We start from the raw sequence: 19212 nt of genomic DNA, 5'->3' as shown, positions 1-19212 counted from the left end.
TTAAAGGTGTTCAGTACTGCATGTGGAAAGGGGAAATTAAGCAAATGTGCATTCATTCATGTTTTTGCCCCTCCCTTAACCAAGGAATGTAACCAGCTTTGACTTTATGCTTGCTAGAAATTTATGAATGGCCAGTTTCAACATAATACAATTTCTCCGGTACTTGGGCTTCTACCATGAGAATGTTGCTTTTACTACATACTTTTGATGAAAAGTAGGAGGCTCAGCATGTGTACAGGAAATTCTGAGGAGATATGTAGTGAAACCAAATCTTACTACCTAAGCCCAAAATGAAATGGCAGACAGTAAAATTCCACTTTCAAGAGCTTATTCTAAGGATGTAATTGGGTTCATGGACAAATATATTCATAGTAGCACTATGCATAAGAGTAGAAAAATAAACCCTTAAATAGGGGATTATTTTAATAAATAATCAAGTATTTGTACAAAAGAATATTATACATCATTAAAGTTAATATGAATATGTTACATTAAGTATTATCTTACTTGTTACATAAGCATTAACTCATTAATACAATAATATTAAAATACATGTAAAATTATGAGTATACATATACATATGCAGAATATTCACCAAAAGTAAGTAGTTTTTATTTTTCAGTGGTGGGGTTTTACTCTTTTCTTTATGATTTTAGGAAGGATAGACTTTTTACAATAAACATGGAGCCTCTAAGCTCCATGATACCAAGACTTCATTTATTTTGTTTACCTAAGAATCTCCAGTACTTAGAAATTGGCTGGTACATGGTAGTTACTCAATAAATATTTGTTGTACTAGTGCATTATTTTGATATCAAGAAAAAAAATCATAGCAGTTTATTTTCAATTAAAGAATCACATAGTTTGAGATTCTAAATATTAACCAAAAACTGGCCTTATTTATTTAAAAATTCCTGCTTACCTGATACTGTTTTGGAGGATTATTGAAACTATTTAATTGAAAATCTTCTGAGCTCCTTATACTTGATTGTTTACTATGCCCAAGCTGTAATTTGGGGAAAAAAAAAAAAAAAGATTCTTATCTAATTTTTCTTTTAAACAATGTGATGAGATTTATTAATTACATATATGAACTAATAAATAGTCTCATATATTGTGTACGAGTATAAGTAATTCTATCACTATATGTAGTGCCAATTTAACTTAACTTGCTTCTTATTCTGTCTTCCAAGACAAATCATGGGCACTTCAGGTGTGTTCAGTCACTCAGTGGCTATTAGAGGTTGTCTGAGGAGTCTTTTAGACTTCATGGCTATCAATCATGTTAGCATGAGAGTCATGCTTTAACCTTCCCATAGATACATCTATGACAGAGGAAAAGGCAGACAAGTTGGGAAAATAATGGCGGTGACCTCAGAAGTCCACTGATGACAGATCAACAGGCCAGCACGATGGACGACAACATCTATGCATGCACTAGGGTGTGTGATGCGATCCTGAAGAAACATCAGGGTAAGACTCCTGTGGGACGGAATTCAGGTGCTAAGAAAGCACTATCTAATCCATTTGAATTTTAGGGTCTGTGTAGTATCCCATTTGGGCAGTACTTTTCAAATAATATATTTGCTTGAGCAAGCAAATATCAAAGAATTAAAGCAATCTGCAATATAGGTTTTAACATACCATGTTAACATGCTAAGAGGATGATTAAAAAAACTGTTGAAGGCATTTTCCAAAGGGAAAAAAATGGTTTTACAAATAAACAATAAAGAGAATGTGAGTGAAACAGAGCAGCTCCAAATTTGTATGTTTTGAGTACACAACTGTTTCCAGGGAACAAGAAACTTCAGGAAAGTCTTCAGAGACAGCTCCGATCCATATTTCCCAATGACATCTAAGTTATTATAAGAATAGCTCAGTGAGATTCAATGAAAATCCTTGACTTCGATGTTTTAATTTTTAAATGCCCACAGGCTGAATTAAAACAGCTATGTACACATTCACCTATTGAACAAGTATGTACCGTGTTTCCCCAAAAATAACACCTAGCCGGACCATCAGCTTTAATACGTCTTTTGGAGCAAAAAAACAAGACCCGGTCTTATATTATTATCTTATCTTATCTTACCTTACCTTACCTTACCTTACCTTACCTTACCTTACCTTACCTTACCTTACCTTTTACCTTACATTATATTATATTAAAGACCCAGTCTTATAGTAAAATAAGACTGGTTCTAACATTAATTTTTGCTCCAAAAGACACATTAGAGCTGATAGTCCAGCTAGGTCTTATTTTCAGGGAAACACGGTATTGAATGTCCTCTATATTTAAGGTTCTATGCTAGGTTATGGGTACTAATGAAGAATGTAAACAATTATGGTCTAGCTGAGTTATAATAATAGAAAATATGGCAAGGCTGATAAAATCTATAAAAAAATATACTATTTTGATAATATTGTTTAAATAACACCCTTTTTCATGTAGCTATTTTCCTTTTTCTTTCACCTTCTCTAAAAATATCAGCAAACTGTCCATGTTTATTTTATATTATATTTACTTTAAAAAACATTAAGATAAAATTATACAATTGTCCAAATTAACCAAAGAGAGACAGCTTAGGTTCTTAAGAAGAGCACTTGACAGATACCTGAAGACTACAATCTGGCTCTGCCACAGTGCTAGCTGTGGAACACGAGGCAAGATGCTGAAAATTTCTATAATCTCTTCTGACAATGAAGGGAGTGATCTAGTCAACCTTTCATAGGCCTTCAAGTTCTGCTAATTTATGAATTTGTGAAATTAATGCAAACTTCAATGTATTTTAATATTATAATATTTAATTTATTTTAAAATAATATAATTATTCATTTACTTTTATAATGTTATAATTATTCATGGCTTTCAAATTATGATTTATACCTTAAGGATATCATTAAATGTGATGGCCAGGTTCAAGCTCACTTTCATCCCCCAATTGTAATGATAAAGAATTGTAATGATAAATGAGGATGAGGACAGGTTCATAATCAGAGGGAAAAGATCCAGACAAAGGGAATCTTTGTGCATAATAATCAATAATTATTAATCATAATAATCAATAAGCAATAATCTTTGTGCTCAATTATTTACTATCCATTCATGAACTCACAACCTACGGTTGCAAATCATTAATTTGATATCTTTTTCTTTCAATAGAGGCTATTAATACACCCAAAAGGAGCTTGTGGAAATAGGAAAGTGAAAAAGTGTGCTTCTTTGAGGTTTTTTTTTTAACTAAATTTATTGGGGTGACATTGGTTAGTAAAATTATATAGGTTTCAAGTGTTTCAATTCTATAATACATCAAATATATATTACGTTGGGATTTTTTTGAAGGCAAATGTATGATCCTTAATACTCTACATGTCAATCGTCTTCCATTAGGGCAGCTCCAGGACCCACCATGCCTGTGGAGATAACCTATTTTTTTTGAAAGTTAGTATTATATTAGTGTCACACAGACCTTCTTTCATTCACTCTTTTCTAATTTAAGGCCTCTGGGTTTGCTGTTCCCAATTCCTGAAACCCTCTTTGCCTGGTTCTTTGCTTGACTGAATTGCTGTTTCATCCTTTGAATTTTTGCTTAAAACATAAGCTTCTCAGAGAAGCTTTCCCTGCCCAACCCATGAAAAATAGATCTGGAGCCAGCTTGGCCTTTTGTTTCTTTCATAATCTACTTCACAACTGACAATTATTTTATTCATTGGCTTAGTCACATGTTTATTGTCTACATTCTCTAGGCTCTATGGAAGGACCAACTTTGTTTAGTTCATCCCACTATCCCTGTGCCAGCACTGCCCAGCATGTGGCAAGTGCTCAAAAATTGTCAGTTGGTAAAATCAGTGAAATAAGTACTTTGGGGTCACTAATGGACTTAACTTGCTACATAAGACATGTACAGTCTAGGTTTATGAATCAGTTGGTTACAGCTCAACTACATTATAAAGATACATCTGGAAACAGGGTGAATTGGTTTCAAAGCATGAGGCAGATGCCTTATAATGTAACACACTGGATGGCACAGAAGAGGTAATAAATCTCCCCAAACCAGAAAACGATATTCTGTTCATTTGAGAATGTGTGTATGATTGTGGATTTTCCAGAGTGTAGATGTTGTAGAGACCACAGCTACAGTGTGTTGGTAGTTTCTGCCCAACACACAGCTCTCCCCTTCATGCACTCAGTGAACAGAATTTAGGGTTTCTAAATTGAGACATTTTTGACACTTTGCGCTAGGCAATTCTTTATTGTGAGGGGCTTTATGTGCATTGTAGAATGTTTAGCAGCATCCATGGCCTCTACCCACTAGATGACAATAACAATTCCCCTCTCTGATTGTGACAACCATAAATTACAAATGCACCCTGGGAATGCTGGTGGTAGGGGCGCAAAATTACCCCTGTTGGGAACTACTGGTATATGTAGTTAAATGGTATATGACTAAACAATTGTAAATTCATTTGGATCATTTTTATGTAACTAGTTCTGCTCTCCATCTGAAATATGAATTTGGACCCAGATATATAACATTTTTTTCAGGAAATTTTATAATCAGTTTCTAGCACATAGTAGGTATTCAATAAGTACATGTTGAAATTGAATAATACAATAGTATGTAAGGAAAAACTTGCTCAATGGTGCAAAGAAGCATTATTACCACTTGGTGGCAGAAAATTCTAATATATAATTGTTTCTATGTACAGCTACTAACATACACTGGAAAGTTAAGGGAATTCAATTTGCACTATCAATACTATTTAAACCTTAGGGATTTGGGTATTTATAGATTGTATTGACATGTATGACGAGATGGGAGTAGGAAGGGTGACCTGGTGGAGTGGGAGCAGGAAGAATTGGGTATAAGCTTTGTTCCTGATTAATATGCAAATATACACTCCAATTCTGAATGAGCCATTGCCTATCCTTTTTTAAAATACCTTCTACCACACATTTCCTGCATTCTTTATGTTTTGTCTCTTTTTCATTTTCATGTCCATTTCCTAATAATTAGTTTATTAGCATTTCTCATCTCTTGGTAACTTCACTGTAGAATTAGAGTGAGGAACACTAAATAACTTGTTTGTTATTCATTAGGAGGAACGAGTAGGCTGTAGTCTTTGGAATGTATTAATTTGTTGGAGGTAGCAACAATTCTGGGTGTCTCCCATTCCCCACAGCCATTAAATGGCCTGAAGTCAGGGGCAAAACTACAAACTGAAAAGTGTAAGCCATATACTGAATCAGCAGGAAATGCAGACATGAAATGAAACCATGTGGTACAGTGCTTGTAAACCTCTTGCTTTGAAATCAAGTAGATGAGAATTTGAATTCTGGCTCTGTCACTTGTCTGAAATGGGACTTTGGGCAAAACATTTTACCTCTATTGGATCCCAATGTATAAAATAGGGAAGATAATATATTACCGACCTTCTAGAGCTACTGCAAGGATTAAGGAGATAAGGTATGAAGAATACATAGCTTGGCATACAATAGATGTTCTACCAGTGTCAGTAGCTGTTATTATTGTACAGAAGTTAAAACTATCTACTATGTGACTTTAGGCCTATTTCATGGCTAGTTTTAATCTAGTTTATTTATACTGGAACTACTTTGTCAAATATTGCTTTTTACTGACATGCCTAAGCTCATGACTAAGTTATTCAGAGAATGAAATATTCAGTGATTCCCATACTCAGCTAAGCATTAGAATCTCCTGAGATTTTACTGACATGCGTATTTCCAGGCCTCATTCCAGGCCAGAGACTGTAACTCAATAGACCTCGAGAAGAGGACTGGGAATTTGTACAAAAACACCCAGAAAAATGGTCGTGGTGAGAGTGACAAATTGGAATCACTACTTTATGTGATTGTTTCATAGGATGATTAAAAAGCTAGCCTCTGATTTAATTAAAAGTTAACGGATATAGTCCTGGATATGTAACTGGTTTTTTAAAATTTCTACATCTGAGTCCAGTGCAGAATGGACCAAAAATGCTAAAATAGCATGTCTATGCTCCATATTGGCTTACTGTATATGGTGTAAAAATCTGCTCTAAAACTGACAACTTGAAAGTGATCTGTTCTGGAGCTGGAAACAGCCATTATTCAAGAAGTTAGTTGGCATTTTCAGATTTACACATGTAACACATTATGGTAGAGATCGACTTTTAATTTATGCTATCCTTTCCGACTGCATATCTGAAAAGCTAATGCTAGCAACCACCAAAGTCAGTGGATTTTATAAGTATATGATCAAAAACAATAAATAGGTTTTGCTTACTTTGTTTCAAAACTATTTTTATACGGCTCATCCTAGTGATTTGTATGGTGTACCTGAAGCAGATGTGAAGGAAGCCTTTGTACAACCCAACCACCTTAAACTTTAAGGAGTCAGAGAGAAAACCTGAGTGAAATAGAAACTTAGCTGTGTAATTTTAGATATAGACTTTATGAAAAGGAATGAGCAAAAGCCACGTGACTTGGATAAGGAAGAATGAACAATAAGAGTTTTTCTTAGTGCATATCGGAGCTAAACAGGTTCCAGTAGGAGCCCATCTCAGTAACAAAAGGCAAAAAATGATTGGGAATGTAAATGATTGCTTTAAAAAACATTTTCTCAGGAATATAGTTCCTGAGATAATGTATCATGAAAAAAGTAAGCTATGTGAAATTTGCCTCAACTTTTGTTCATCAGAAGCTTACATGGCAAGGGAAAATAAAGTAGACACTTGCATTGATTTGGTTCTCCAGGAATCAAATTCCAAGACAAAGTTAGAAGTATGAGATGCATTTAGAATTATGCCTATGAGAGATAATGGGGAGTGGGAACAGAAGAAGGCAGAAAAAGCTTCCAGGCTGTGAGGTTCAGCTCCCCTGTGAAAGAGGGAAAGGTAAAAACATTGTCTGAGAAAGTCAGCCAGCCCAACAGGAAGCTCCAGTGCAACAATTGCCCCAAGAGGGGTCCTGTGCTAGCAAGAAACGCCCAGGACCTAAAGAGCATGTCCATGGTGGGGGAGCTTAGTGGGATCCCAAAGGTGATGCAGCTAGCGGCTGTCAGCTGACCACACTCCTTGAAGCAGACTCTCTCCTGAAGGAGGTATGAGTGACACATCTCCATGGTTGCCAAAATACATGATTACACAAAAGGGTCTCTAGATGGTTAAACTGATATTGGAATCAATATTTTGTTGATCCACAACTAGGGTCAGATACCAGAGGCTTTGTATTGCTCTTACAGGGTTTGTTTTAATCTAGGATTAAAATGCGAGCTATTGAAAAGTGTAAGGGGATCCAAACCTTGTTTAAAAGATATAAAATGTATTTTTCAGATGATTAAAGCAAACTTTAATTTTGTACATTTTTGGAGAAACTACAAAGAAAATAAAATTATTTGATTTGAGAGATACTAGAGCCTGTATTATAAAGAAAAAAATGCACTTGACTCTCCTTGAATTTTTCTCATATTTGTCCAATGATTTTTGGTATCATGCATTCATTATAATTTCAGCACAAGTAGTTTCTCACTGGAAAACTATACAATCCAACTTACCCTGACTTATTTGTGCTAAAGTTTTATTGAGTTATTTGTACCCAAATGGCAAAAGAGCCACTTATCTACGACAAGTACTTTACATTTGTATGGTGTTTGTAATTTACAATTTAATCCTCCCAACAATCCTGTGTGATGGGTTGTACAATTTGATCATTCCTGTTTTACAGATGAGGACATGGAGGTTCAGAGAAGTTCAATGAATTGCTAAAGGGGCAGAGATGAGATGATATCCCAACCTTTTGAGTACTTAGTTCAATGCTCTTATGATATCAATACTTAACAGTATTCTATTTTGTTGAGGGAGGGAGCATACTTCGCTTAAAAACTAAACAAAATACCCTCCCTCCTCAGTATTTATGTCCCAGGAGATGGCCCCTTCACATAGTTCTGGCTAACGTGATATAACAACAGAAATTGTGGAAGGCCCTTCTGAGAGTGGTAGCAGATTCAGCGGCACGTCTCACATTTCCTTTGCCCTTATTCCTTCCCCTATGTCTAAACAGTGGATGTGACGGCTAGCGGTGAAGCTGTCATCTTGCATCTGACTATCACAAAAATCCAAGAAAATCACATAGATCCACCCTGGCAACAGTCCTGTACTGCCTAACTCTAGAGATTTAAATGGGGGCAGAGGGAGGATACAACTGTCTTGTAAAACACCGTGATGTGGGGTTTTTTTTATTATGTGCAACTGAACATAAGTCCTATGTGATACATTGCCATTCTCCCAATTAACTCATTTATAATGTCCCTTAGCAATAAACATTTATTGTGCCCCTACTATACGCATGCTACAAGAAGCAAGCAAATGTCCTCATTACTGGGGATTCTGCCACTCCAAATTAAGGAACTGATGCATTTTCAGTGCACACTGCTCATTATGAACAGTGCCGACTACAACAGCCATTGAATTCTAGTGGTGCCTTTTTTAACAGCTTCTTGATTACTGACAAATAAGGTTCTGCTAGATGTGTATAATGTCCACCTGAATTGCCAATAGTTTAGTTTATCATAGCTCCATCAGGTGCCTGGCAAGTTCTTCTATTATTTTAACTTTTCCTTCTTTACATCACTATTCCTATATTCTATCACCCATCAGTTTCCAAAAATATGTTTAGTATGTCTTAAATACATGTGTAATTCTTTTTCCTGACTAATTGAACATAAGCATTTTTCCATCTCTTAATAACAGATTCTTTGAGCTCTGTTAAAATAGTTAAATTCTTTAATGTGTCTATTAACTTTTTTTTTGAAATTGCATCTAAACATGTGTTCTTTTCTCTGAAAAGATTAGCCTGATCATATGCTTGACTTCATTTTTCAAAGATAATCTTACCTGTTTTTTATCAAGTGATAAGTTTGAAAGGTCTTCATGACTTCCCAACATTCCAAATTTCTTTTCTTCATTTCTCTTTTAAAAAAATAGATGATTAAAACACTTAACAAAATGGGTACAGAAGAAAAGTACCTCAACATAATAAAGGCCATATAAGACAAACCCTCAGCTAATAGCATACTTAATGGTGAAAACTGAAAGCTTTCCCACTACAATCAGGAATAAGACAGGGATGGCCCTGTCACCACTGTTATTCAACATAGTATTGGAAGTCCTAGGCAGAGCAATCAGGCAAAAGAAAGAAACAAAAAGCATCCAAATTGGGAACAAAGGAGTCAAATTGTCACTTTTTGCAGATGACATGATTTTTCATATAGAAAACTCGAAAGACACCACCAAAAAACTACTAGAAACAATAAATAAATACAGTCAAGTTGCAGGACACAAAATCAATGTAACAAAGATCCACTGCATTCCTATATACTAACAATAAAATTTCAGAAAAAGAAATGAAAAAAACAAAACAAAAATAATTCCTTTTGCAATGGCAACAAAAAGAATAAAATACCTAGGAATAAACTTAATAAAAGACGTGAAGAACCTATACACTGAAAACTATAAGACTTTATTTAAAAAAATTGAAGAAGACACAAAGAAATGGAAAGATATTCTGTATTTATGGATTGGAAGAATCAACATAGTTAAAAAGGCTATATTACCCAAAGTAATATACAGAGTTAATGCAATCCCCATCAAAAATCCCAATAACATTTTTTAAATAGACAGAACAAAAAATCATCAGATTTGTATGGAATCACAAAAGACTCCAAATATCCAAAGCAATCCTGAGAAAAAAGAACAAGGCCAGAGGTATCACACTCCCTGACTTCAGTTTATACTACGAAGCTATAATAATCAAAATAGCATGGTATTAGCAGAAAAACAGACACACAGACTAATGGAACAGAATTGAGAGCCCAGAAAAAAAAACCACATATAAATGAGCAGATAATTTTTGACAGGGGAGTCAAAAGAAAGCCTCTTCAATAAATGGTGCTGGGAAAATTGGAAAGCCATGTGCAAAAGAATTAAACTAAACTGGTAGCTGTCATATACCAAAATTAACTCAAAATGGATCAAAGACCTAAATATAAGATCTGAAACAATAAACTGTATAGAAGAAAGCATAGGTACTAAACTTATGGACCTTGGGTTCAAAGAGGATTTTATGAATTTGACCTCAAAAGCAAGGGAAGTGAAAGCAAAAATAAATGAATGTGACTATACTAAACTAAAAAGCTTCTGCACAGCAAAAGAAACCATCAGCAAAACAAAGAGGCAACCAACTGAATGGGAGAAAATATTTGCAAACAGTGCTTCCGATAAGGGGCTAATATCCAAAATATATAGAACTCATAAAGCTCAACAACAAATAACAAACAATCCAATTAAAAAATGGGCAGAGGAACTGAACAGACACTTCTCCCTAGAAGATATACAAATGGCCAACAGATGTAAAAAGAAATGCTCAACTTCACTAGCTATTAGGGAAATGCAAATCAAAACCAAAATAAGATACCACCTCACACCTATTAGAATAGCTATTATCCACAAGACAAGCAATAACAAGTGTTGGAAAGGTTGTGGAGAAAAAGGAACCCTCATACACTGCTTGTGGGAATGTAAATTGGTACAGCCACTCTGGAAAACAGTATGGTTCCTCAAATAATTAAGAATAGAATTACCACATGACTCAGCAATCTCGTTCTGGGTAGCTACTCAAAAAATCTGAAAACATTTATCGGTAAATATATATGCACCCCCATGTTCATGGCAGCATTATTCACAGTGGCCAACACATGGAAAGTGTCCTTTGATTAATGATTGGATAAAGAAGATGTGGTACATATATACAATGGAATATTACTCGGTCATAAGAAAAGATGAAATACTGCCATTTGCGACAATATCGATGGATCTTGAGATTGTCATGCTAAGCAAATTAGTCAGACAGAAAAGATCGAGAAGCATATGATTTCACTCATATGTGGAATATAAAACTGAAAGCAACAAATGAATAAGACAAACAAACAAAAACTCATAGACAACAGACAACAGCTTAGTGGTTACCAGAGAGGTAGGGAGAGGGGTAGTAGAAGAGGGTAAAGGAGATCAAATATATGGTGATGGAAGGAGAACTGACTCTGGGTGATGAGCACAATGCAATATACAGATGCTGTATTATAGAAATGTACACTTGAAACCTATGTAATTTTACTAACAAATATCATCCCAATAAATATAATAAAAATTATTTTTAAAATTACTAATTAAATAAAAGAAAAAATACTTTTATAGCGGAATGGCTTAAAATAGCAACACTGAAAGTAAGCAAAAAACAGAGATTAAAGCAATTGGTGAAAATTGATTTAATCAAGCATGGGATCAAACTTAAGATAAACAACTGATATCTCTAAATGGAACTGCAAACTATGATGGCTCAACTATTCGATGACAAAAATGGAACTCACACAAGTTACAGATTTTAGAAGAAGTTACAGAACAAGAGGGAGATTTTAGTCCAATATAAGATAAAACCTTTTGGCAAGTAGGGTTGCTCAATCATCAAATGCTTTGAAATAACCACAATTTGGGAGCAGTTCTATTATTGAAAGTATTTAGACAAGGGTTAGGCAACCACCTACAAAAACCAAGAGAGATATTCTTCATTGGGGGTTGGGGGGAGGATTGAACTGTATATTTAAAACCTTTTCTGACTCTAGGATTCTTGGAATTTGCAACTGGACATGCTAAAGTGGTCCTTAGGAATTCAGAAGAAAACTTGTAAAGTCAGGTAAAAATTGCTTAATGAAAAGTGTCCTGTAAATACACTAATCACTTTTGTCTCTTGGACATTTCCCAAGTTGTGCTTAGGTTATCACTTTGAACATAGTATAATTTTTCTGTCATTCATAAACTCACTATTAAATAATATTACATTATGGACAATAAAAATGATAGATAATAAAATGAGTATTGTTTCTAATTGTACATTTGGAATTATGAAGCCAATTTCATTCTTCCTTTATTCCATATTTTAAAAGTCATCTGGTCTAACTCTCCAGCAAGTTTCAATGACAGAAACTCAACTCTTATTGGGGTCTTCCCTTTGATAAATGCTTAGACATTTCTTCTGGACATTGCATTCTCTCAAATTGCAGTTCTAATCATACCTCTAAACTACACACTTAATTATATTATGTCAAGTACGGGAAATTTTTGCCACTCAACCCACTGAATTCAATAAGTTATATATCTGAAAGAATACCATAGATGGCATATTTTTCCCAAATTCCAACACAAAATAATTATATTACTAACTACATTAAAAGTGGGACTTAGAATTCTCAAAGCACTTTCTCATATTCATTTCATTTGATCTTCATGATGTAAACATAATTTTTATATCTAGTTGAGGAAACTAGAGCTCAGAGAGTTTATTACTCACTTGAGACCCCAAGTAGTAAGCAGCAAATGGAACAGGAATTAGAATGCTTCCCTTTTATTCAATGGTATAATCTTATAACCGCAAGGCATTTTTATAATCATTTGACTTAATTGCCTACCCAGTGTAAGAAGATCTTCTATATATTCTAAAGTTGGCCATCCAGTATCTATTGATTACTTGCATTGATAGGGAGCTCATTACTTCCTAAGATAGCCCATCACTCTTTTGGCAGATTTCGTTATTACAAGTTTGTTTTTACATAGAATTAAAATTGAACTATTTGTCACTTTCACCTGTTGCCTCTCTTCCTGTTTTTGAAGGGACAAAACTCAATTGTCCTTCCTACACAAAAGTGGGAATTTGAAAGTATTAATCTGTCCCCCTTCGGTTCTCTTTCTTTAGATGAAATAGCCAGCTCCTTCAATTCCCCATCATATGAAACCCTATCCCCACCTCTCCCCATCCTGGTACTCCTTCTCCCGATGTATCCAGTCCTCCTGGACTTAGAGCACTGCAGTCAGCAGAGTAAGCACCCCTCCCCACCCCCTATTCCACACACAGTTATACACAACATTCCACATGTGCTCTAAAGATTTCTGAACATACTGTGACCATCCTATCCCCTCATCTAAGCAATACACCTCTTTTATGGTTTCTTGAGATTGCATTGCCTCATGGGATTATCGTTTCCACTTTAGTACCCTTAGATCTTTCCTGAACAATTTACTGCCAAGCCTCATCTTCCACATTGCATGTGAGAAATTGATTTCTGAACTTTTCAATGTAGAAGTTACTTAAGAGTCTGTCAAATTCCCCCAAATCATAACCAGCTACCGACACTTTACCTCACTGTATAAATTGAAGGTGAAGTGACGGACATATAGCAGCAACAGCAAAAATGGGACCCAGAATAGCTCTCCCTTTCAGTATCAAATGTAACATATATTATTTTAGGTACATTTCATTATTTTTTATATGCCTTTAAGTAGGAAATATCCAATATACTCCTGTTAAACAGACCTAAGCCAAAGGCGCATACTGAGCCAGGTGACTACTTTCGGAATGGATGGACCTGTCATAATGGACTGCTTTTTTTTTAAGGAATGCAGTACAGTATTTATAATGGCCACAACATTTAAAAGTATAATTATAAATTATCAAGTCAAATTACCTTGTTCATCTCTGCATCCTCCTGGAAACCTTTTTTATGACGCTGGAACAGCTCAGAAATCCATTTTTTAAGCCTCAGTAAGAGATAAAACAGGGACTTTGGACTTGGCAGCAGGTTGAAGGGAACAGGAAGAGTTCTTCCCTCCTCAAAGTAGGAAAACCAAAGCTTGGCCCTTGCAAATTTCCATTCCACATCAGCATCATCCTATACAAATACACATGACAGTTTAGCAAGGAAATTCATAAACAAAATTACTGGGATGCTTCCAACATTGTGGGTTTAGATGCAAGTAATGATGCCTGAGAACACTCTCAGCCCCCAAAGACTGCTCCAAGATTTTTATCAAAATGTTAGGGCTCTATTCACACACTTTCCTAAATCTGTCTAAAATTTTATCAGGCTTACAGGACTACAGATCTCAAAACTTGCATGTGTTTATAAATACACTGAAAGATATAAATGTATTTTCCTACAGTCTAAAAAAAAACTATACGAATCTTTCACTCTTTTATTCTGCAACGAATCACTCATTTGATTAATTTAGGACACTGACTGAGATTTCTGGAATAAAAATTTATAATCACTCTAAATTTGAGAAACGGTCAATTTTGAACATTACTCAAAAAAGAGAACAGTGATATTCATAAGCAATATATTTTTAAATGAAATATATATTCATGCTGATATAGTATTTCTAATTTAAAAAAATAATAATGAATCAGATAACATTTCTCTTCCTCTTGCCTTACTCTTCCACCATACCCATCGATGCTGCATTTGGAATGAAGGAATTAAAAATTTCTAGATTACTGGTCAAACAAGTACATCAAACAGGCAAAGAACAAAGGAGGGAAAGCAGTCTGTATTTTCTCCACCACTGCTGGTAGAATAGTTGAAATTTGTAGACACAGAATATACACGTGTATAGAGATTATACCTCAATTTCCTGGAATGAACTGTTGATCATTGCAATTAACATGTTCAGCAAAACAATGACCATTGTAACGTTATAGACTCCATAAAGAACATAACCAATGTTTTCAATGAATTTGTGATTATAGTTGATGACCACAGATTTCACTTCAGAAAGCCCAAATATAGCCCAGAACAGTGTCTTAAAACTCTCCTCGACTCTGGGAAAAAAATAAAGAGAGAAAGGAAATAATAAAATGTATAAATAAATGACAGTGGTACCATAATAAAAGTGAGTTAGTTTAATGTCTGCAAAATCTTTACTTCCTTGGACCTGAGTTGTTTTTTTCTGTAAAATAGGTACAATAACTTTTATTTCTAGTGTTGTTGCACGGATGAGGTGATATGAAGCATATAACTCAATATCTGGCACATAATAAGCACTCAGTAAATGTTAGTAACATAACTTCATAACTAAAGATATTAACATTTAAATAATCAATAGCTTTGGCATTGAAAGTGTTACATGTATTATTTAATAAAAATAATACAATTTGTTAGAGTCCTTTTAGGTTTCCTGCTCATCTATACTTCTACTTACATCCAATAAATAGCTAATAATTGTCTGCATCGTAAGGAAAATATGACAATATAAACATAGACCCTGTTACCAAAATCACCGACATGTCTTGGTAGGTATTTCAATGCTTTAGACATAATTACTGACCAAAGCTCAGCTCTTCTGCTTAACCTGGGTGGTTTCGTTTCTCTGATAAACTGCACTTCATAAAAACATGGGTAACAATAGGTTATGCTTCAGTCAAGTCTTCTCGTTGTGAGCATGAAGACCTAATATTTGAGTAAATTATTCCAAACATAATTAAAAAACAAACAAATGTGTGTGTCCATTGTGAACATAAGTGAAAACTCTAGTCACGATAAATATCTTTTCAATGATAAGATCCAATAAACTGAATTAAAGCAGTTGTTCTCATTGTCAGTGCCCCAGGCATCTCATAAGCGTGAGGGCACAGTGGTCAAGTCAGTGGACAAGGGGTTACTCCAGATTTTCTACTAGCAGCTATGCAACATTCAGCAAATTATTTAATTTTTCTGGATTTCAGTTTCCTTATATTTTGGTGAAAGGGAAATAATAAAATGGTGCATGTGAGGGATTTATTACACTGCCTGGCTCTAAACATGTTAGCTAGTATTACTTAATATAGGAAGGTGCTTATATTTTTGAGCTCTTCCAACTCATTTAAAAATCATCTCATTTTGCTAAAGAAGAACTGGAGATAAATCTTTACCAAAGCATTATTTATCCCATGGACACATTTAAACACTTTTAAACTAACATTGATTAAATTTGTAATCATTTAAACTCAGATTATTTCATCTGAAATCACCATCAACAAAACATCTTAGGTCACATACGTTGTGAAGGCTTCATTTTGTTTTGCACCAATATAGTAGGAGTAGAGGTTGAACATTCCAATCATGAAGGCCACAAACACCATGATGAATATGACCATAAACTTGAAGATGTCTTTTACTGTTCTTCCAAGTGATATCTGCAGAGGTCCAAAGCTTTCATTTGCTGGTAAGATATAAGCTATCCTGGAGAAACTTAAAACTACAGCAATTGCATAAAGACCTTCAGATATAATTTGAGGATCAGAGGGGTCCCACTTTATCCTGGCTGGGAAAAAGCAAAGACAGTAGTTATGGTGAGTTTCTTTAAGCTGTTTACTTAGGTAACTTCTTTTCTGGTTAAGAATATAATTACATTACCAATCTACTTTCCACTGGAAGTCTCTAATCTTAAAGGGCTTATTTAAGTGTCAGGTATATTTGAGCTCATGAATTTATTGAGAAAAATGCCCCTCCTGGATTGCTGGCAATTTGCCATAAAGGTGTAGAACAATGATTAAGAGCTCAAACTATGGCCTCAGTATATGTAAAAATTCCAGTATATAGATGTAGTTATAGAGATGATAGAGATATAGAGATAGAGATAGGGATGTCTCATCTGGAAAAAACTGGTACGAATTACTTAACTTCTTTTAGTCTTATTTTGTTATGCTTAAAAGTGAGATAATACCATTCCTACCTCTCTCTTTTGTTGTGAAAATTCAATAAGTCAACATATGTTCCATGTTTAAAAAGTGTTTGGCACTAAATAAATGGTAGCATTTATTATTTAATTTTAAACTATAATTACACTATAGTGTAATTTGGGGCTGTGGAATATTTGTAATTATTTAAACTTACTAAAGTAAATTTTATTGGTCACTTAAGTCTATTTTTATCACAAAAATGTAGTAATTATGCACTTACGAATTTTTCTGACATTATTATATCAGGTCATGGAAAACCCAATTAAGAAAGCATCATGAAGAAAACACAAAAACAATGTGTAAGAAAGAAGAAAAATATGATTATAAATTTGTGTTTGCTTATTTGCTGAGAAATGGAATTAGGAGAGGATACAAGAAACTAATAAAAGTAATTTCCTTTTTATAATGTTTTGGATGTAAGTACTACATATAAATAGATAGCTTTGACTTTTTAAAAGTCTGTATATAAAATTTAATTAAACAAAATAATTACTAAAAGTTAATAAAAGAAATCCTTATGTGATATAACCAATAAATCTATGTCTGTTGAATGTGAACTGTATTCTTATCCGAGTGTTTAAAATAAGTATTCAAAAGGAATCTATTTTTCCCACTCCAGGTTTCTACAAGAAGAGGTTCTCCCTAAGCAAGTAACTGAACCTATTTCCATCCCTTAGTCACTTTCTTCCTAGGGAGATGGAATGACTTCTTAGATTGCTAAATTGGGATGGATAATTGCATACTTGGTTTCTTGAGAATTCTCTTGAGAATTCTCCTCTGATCTTCCACAGAGGAATCGCACATGATCAAGCACGTGTTGCCATCCCCCTCTAGGGGAGGACTGTCCTGTCCATTGCTGTCTAGATATTGGAGGATACATCTGCCTAACTCTGGGGTTCAATATTATTGTGCCCATTGACAAATAGACTCAGAACTATGTCATCCACCCTGAATTTATCATATTAGAGATGATGATCTGGCCTGTATATTAACTTTTTGTTTTATTTCTCAAGCAGTTCAAAGCCTGGGAGGTGTTATTTATTGGGGGCCCTCTCAGAGACTTCAACAATTCCCTTGCTTTCCAATAATTTATATATCTTAAATGGAAGTGGTACTCAAATGTGTACTATTTTTCGTAGGCAAAAGGAAAACTATAAATATAAGACATAAGACAGACCTCCTCAGTGGTGTTTGGTAATTAGCCAAGTGATCCAAGAGGTAGTGAAGTGATTCTTGCGATTAAGAGAGGTTTCTATCAAGAGGAAAAATCAAAGGAAGAAGTAGAAAACTTGCTTCTTCAGATACAGATACTCTGAAGAAGCTGGAAACTAACCATCAATTCAATGAGAATTGAGTAGCAATCAAACTACTACTGACATGTACTTTTATAAGAAAATTCTGCATTTCTATTAACATATATTGACTGTGTACTATAAACTCACCCAAATTGTAGTATTTCACATTGTCCCCCAAAGTGACTTTTGTCAAATCCTTCAAAGTATCATTTGCATCGATGATGCTCTGGGCTTTGGAAGCATGCCAAAATGCCATGAATCTTGCAATGAATGATGCTGCAAAGATCGCTAACATACCAAAATCAAGCATATTCCACAACTCAAACAAGTATTCCTTGGGGCCTTGAGTCCAAATTTCTTTACATTCAGCCCATATCATGCCTGCATTGGAAAGGGGTTAAAACAGCAATTCTATTTCATTCCAGCCTTAGCTTTTTAATAAGACAAATTAAATTTGAAAGGTTTCACCCTGATATTCAAAACCCTTCAAAATTTGGCCCTAAACCAACCTTCCAGCCATAATTCCCATGTCCCCCACAAACCCCCAGTCCAGCAATAGCAGTGCATTATCTGAAAACAATTTGACAAAGGCCATCAAGATTCCTAAAACATCTTTGATCCATTAATTCTATACATAAAAATATATATTAAAAAGGTGTTCATTGTAGGATTCTTTATAACGAAAATACGCAAACCTACCCCCACTCATAAACTCAAAATCGAAGTAATTATGGGACTTCTACAAATGGAGTAGTATGCAGCCATTTGGTACGATATTTTAATTGCCATGGAATAGTATCTCACAGACCTCCAACTACAGGAATTTAATTGACCATGGGCCTCAGCTACTGCATTCTGAAAACTGTTGCCACTTTTGTCCCAAGGTCATGCTTCCAATGGGCTGCTCCCAGCGAATGACTGAGGGCACTCTTTCTTGGAAGCTGTGGGACTCCGCTAGTTCAAAGATTTTGGCTCAAGGATTTCCTGGCAGCCTTGCCAAACTTTCCTTAGACTGCACGGAGAGCTAGGATCCTTCTTCCCAACTTTCCTGCCCTCTCTCCTTCGCTCAGGGTCAGACTTGCATCACAGTCTGATAGCCCTTGCAACCTTCCTCAGCTCCCTCCCCATTTTCTCTCACATAAAATTTCCCTTAAAAAAATTTCAATCTCCCTTAATAAAGCTGTCATACATTTAATCCTGTTTTTGCATGTGCTTCTTGGAGGACCTGAACTAATACATAGTGGAAAATGTTTATGTCATAAGCATTTAAATATGTTAAGTAAAAAAGTCAAGTATGTTGTATATTCTATGACT

General features: G+C 34.8%; 1 protein-coding gene across 2 annotated transcripts in view; it reads right to left on the bottom strand.

Annotated features, from left to right (window-relative positions):
* The window catches only part of TRPC6 (transient receptor potential cation channel subfamily C member 6), a 115566-nt gene that overhangs the window by 2990 nt on the left and 93364 nt on the right, over positions 1-19212 (bottom strand). The window contains exons 6-11 of one of the 2 annotated variants that reach the window (XM_019714510.3): positions 18046-18279; positions 15921-16185; positions 14509-14704; positions 13572-13775; positions 8893-8967; positions 923-1006 (exon numbers count right to left, since the gene is read on the bottom strand). In XM_019714510.3, coding sequence (XP_019570069.2) covers positions 923-1006; positions 8893-8967; positions 13572-13775; positions 14509-14704; positions 15921-16185; positions 18046-18279 — 1058 coding nt within the window. The remainder of the gene's footprint in view (positions 1-922; positions 1007-8892; positions 8968-13571; positions 13776-14508; positions 14705-15920; positions 16186-18045; positions 18280-19212) is intronic. The other variant, XM_019714511.3, reaches the window with a different exon arrangement.

The sequence above is a fragment of the Rhinolophus sinicus genome, chromosome 14 (assembly GCF_057876585.1).
Source record: "Rhinolophus sinicus isolate RSI-liver-muscle chromosome 14, RSI-T2T, whole genome shotgun sequence".
In the NCBI taxonomy this organism is placed as follows: Eukaryota; Metazoa; Chordata; class Mammalia; order Chiroptera; family Rhinolophidae; genus Rhinolophus; species Rhinolophus sinicus.
Note: the sequence above shows the minus strand (reverse complement) of the source record. Positions and strands in the feature narration are given on the sequence as shown.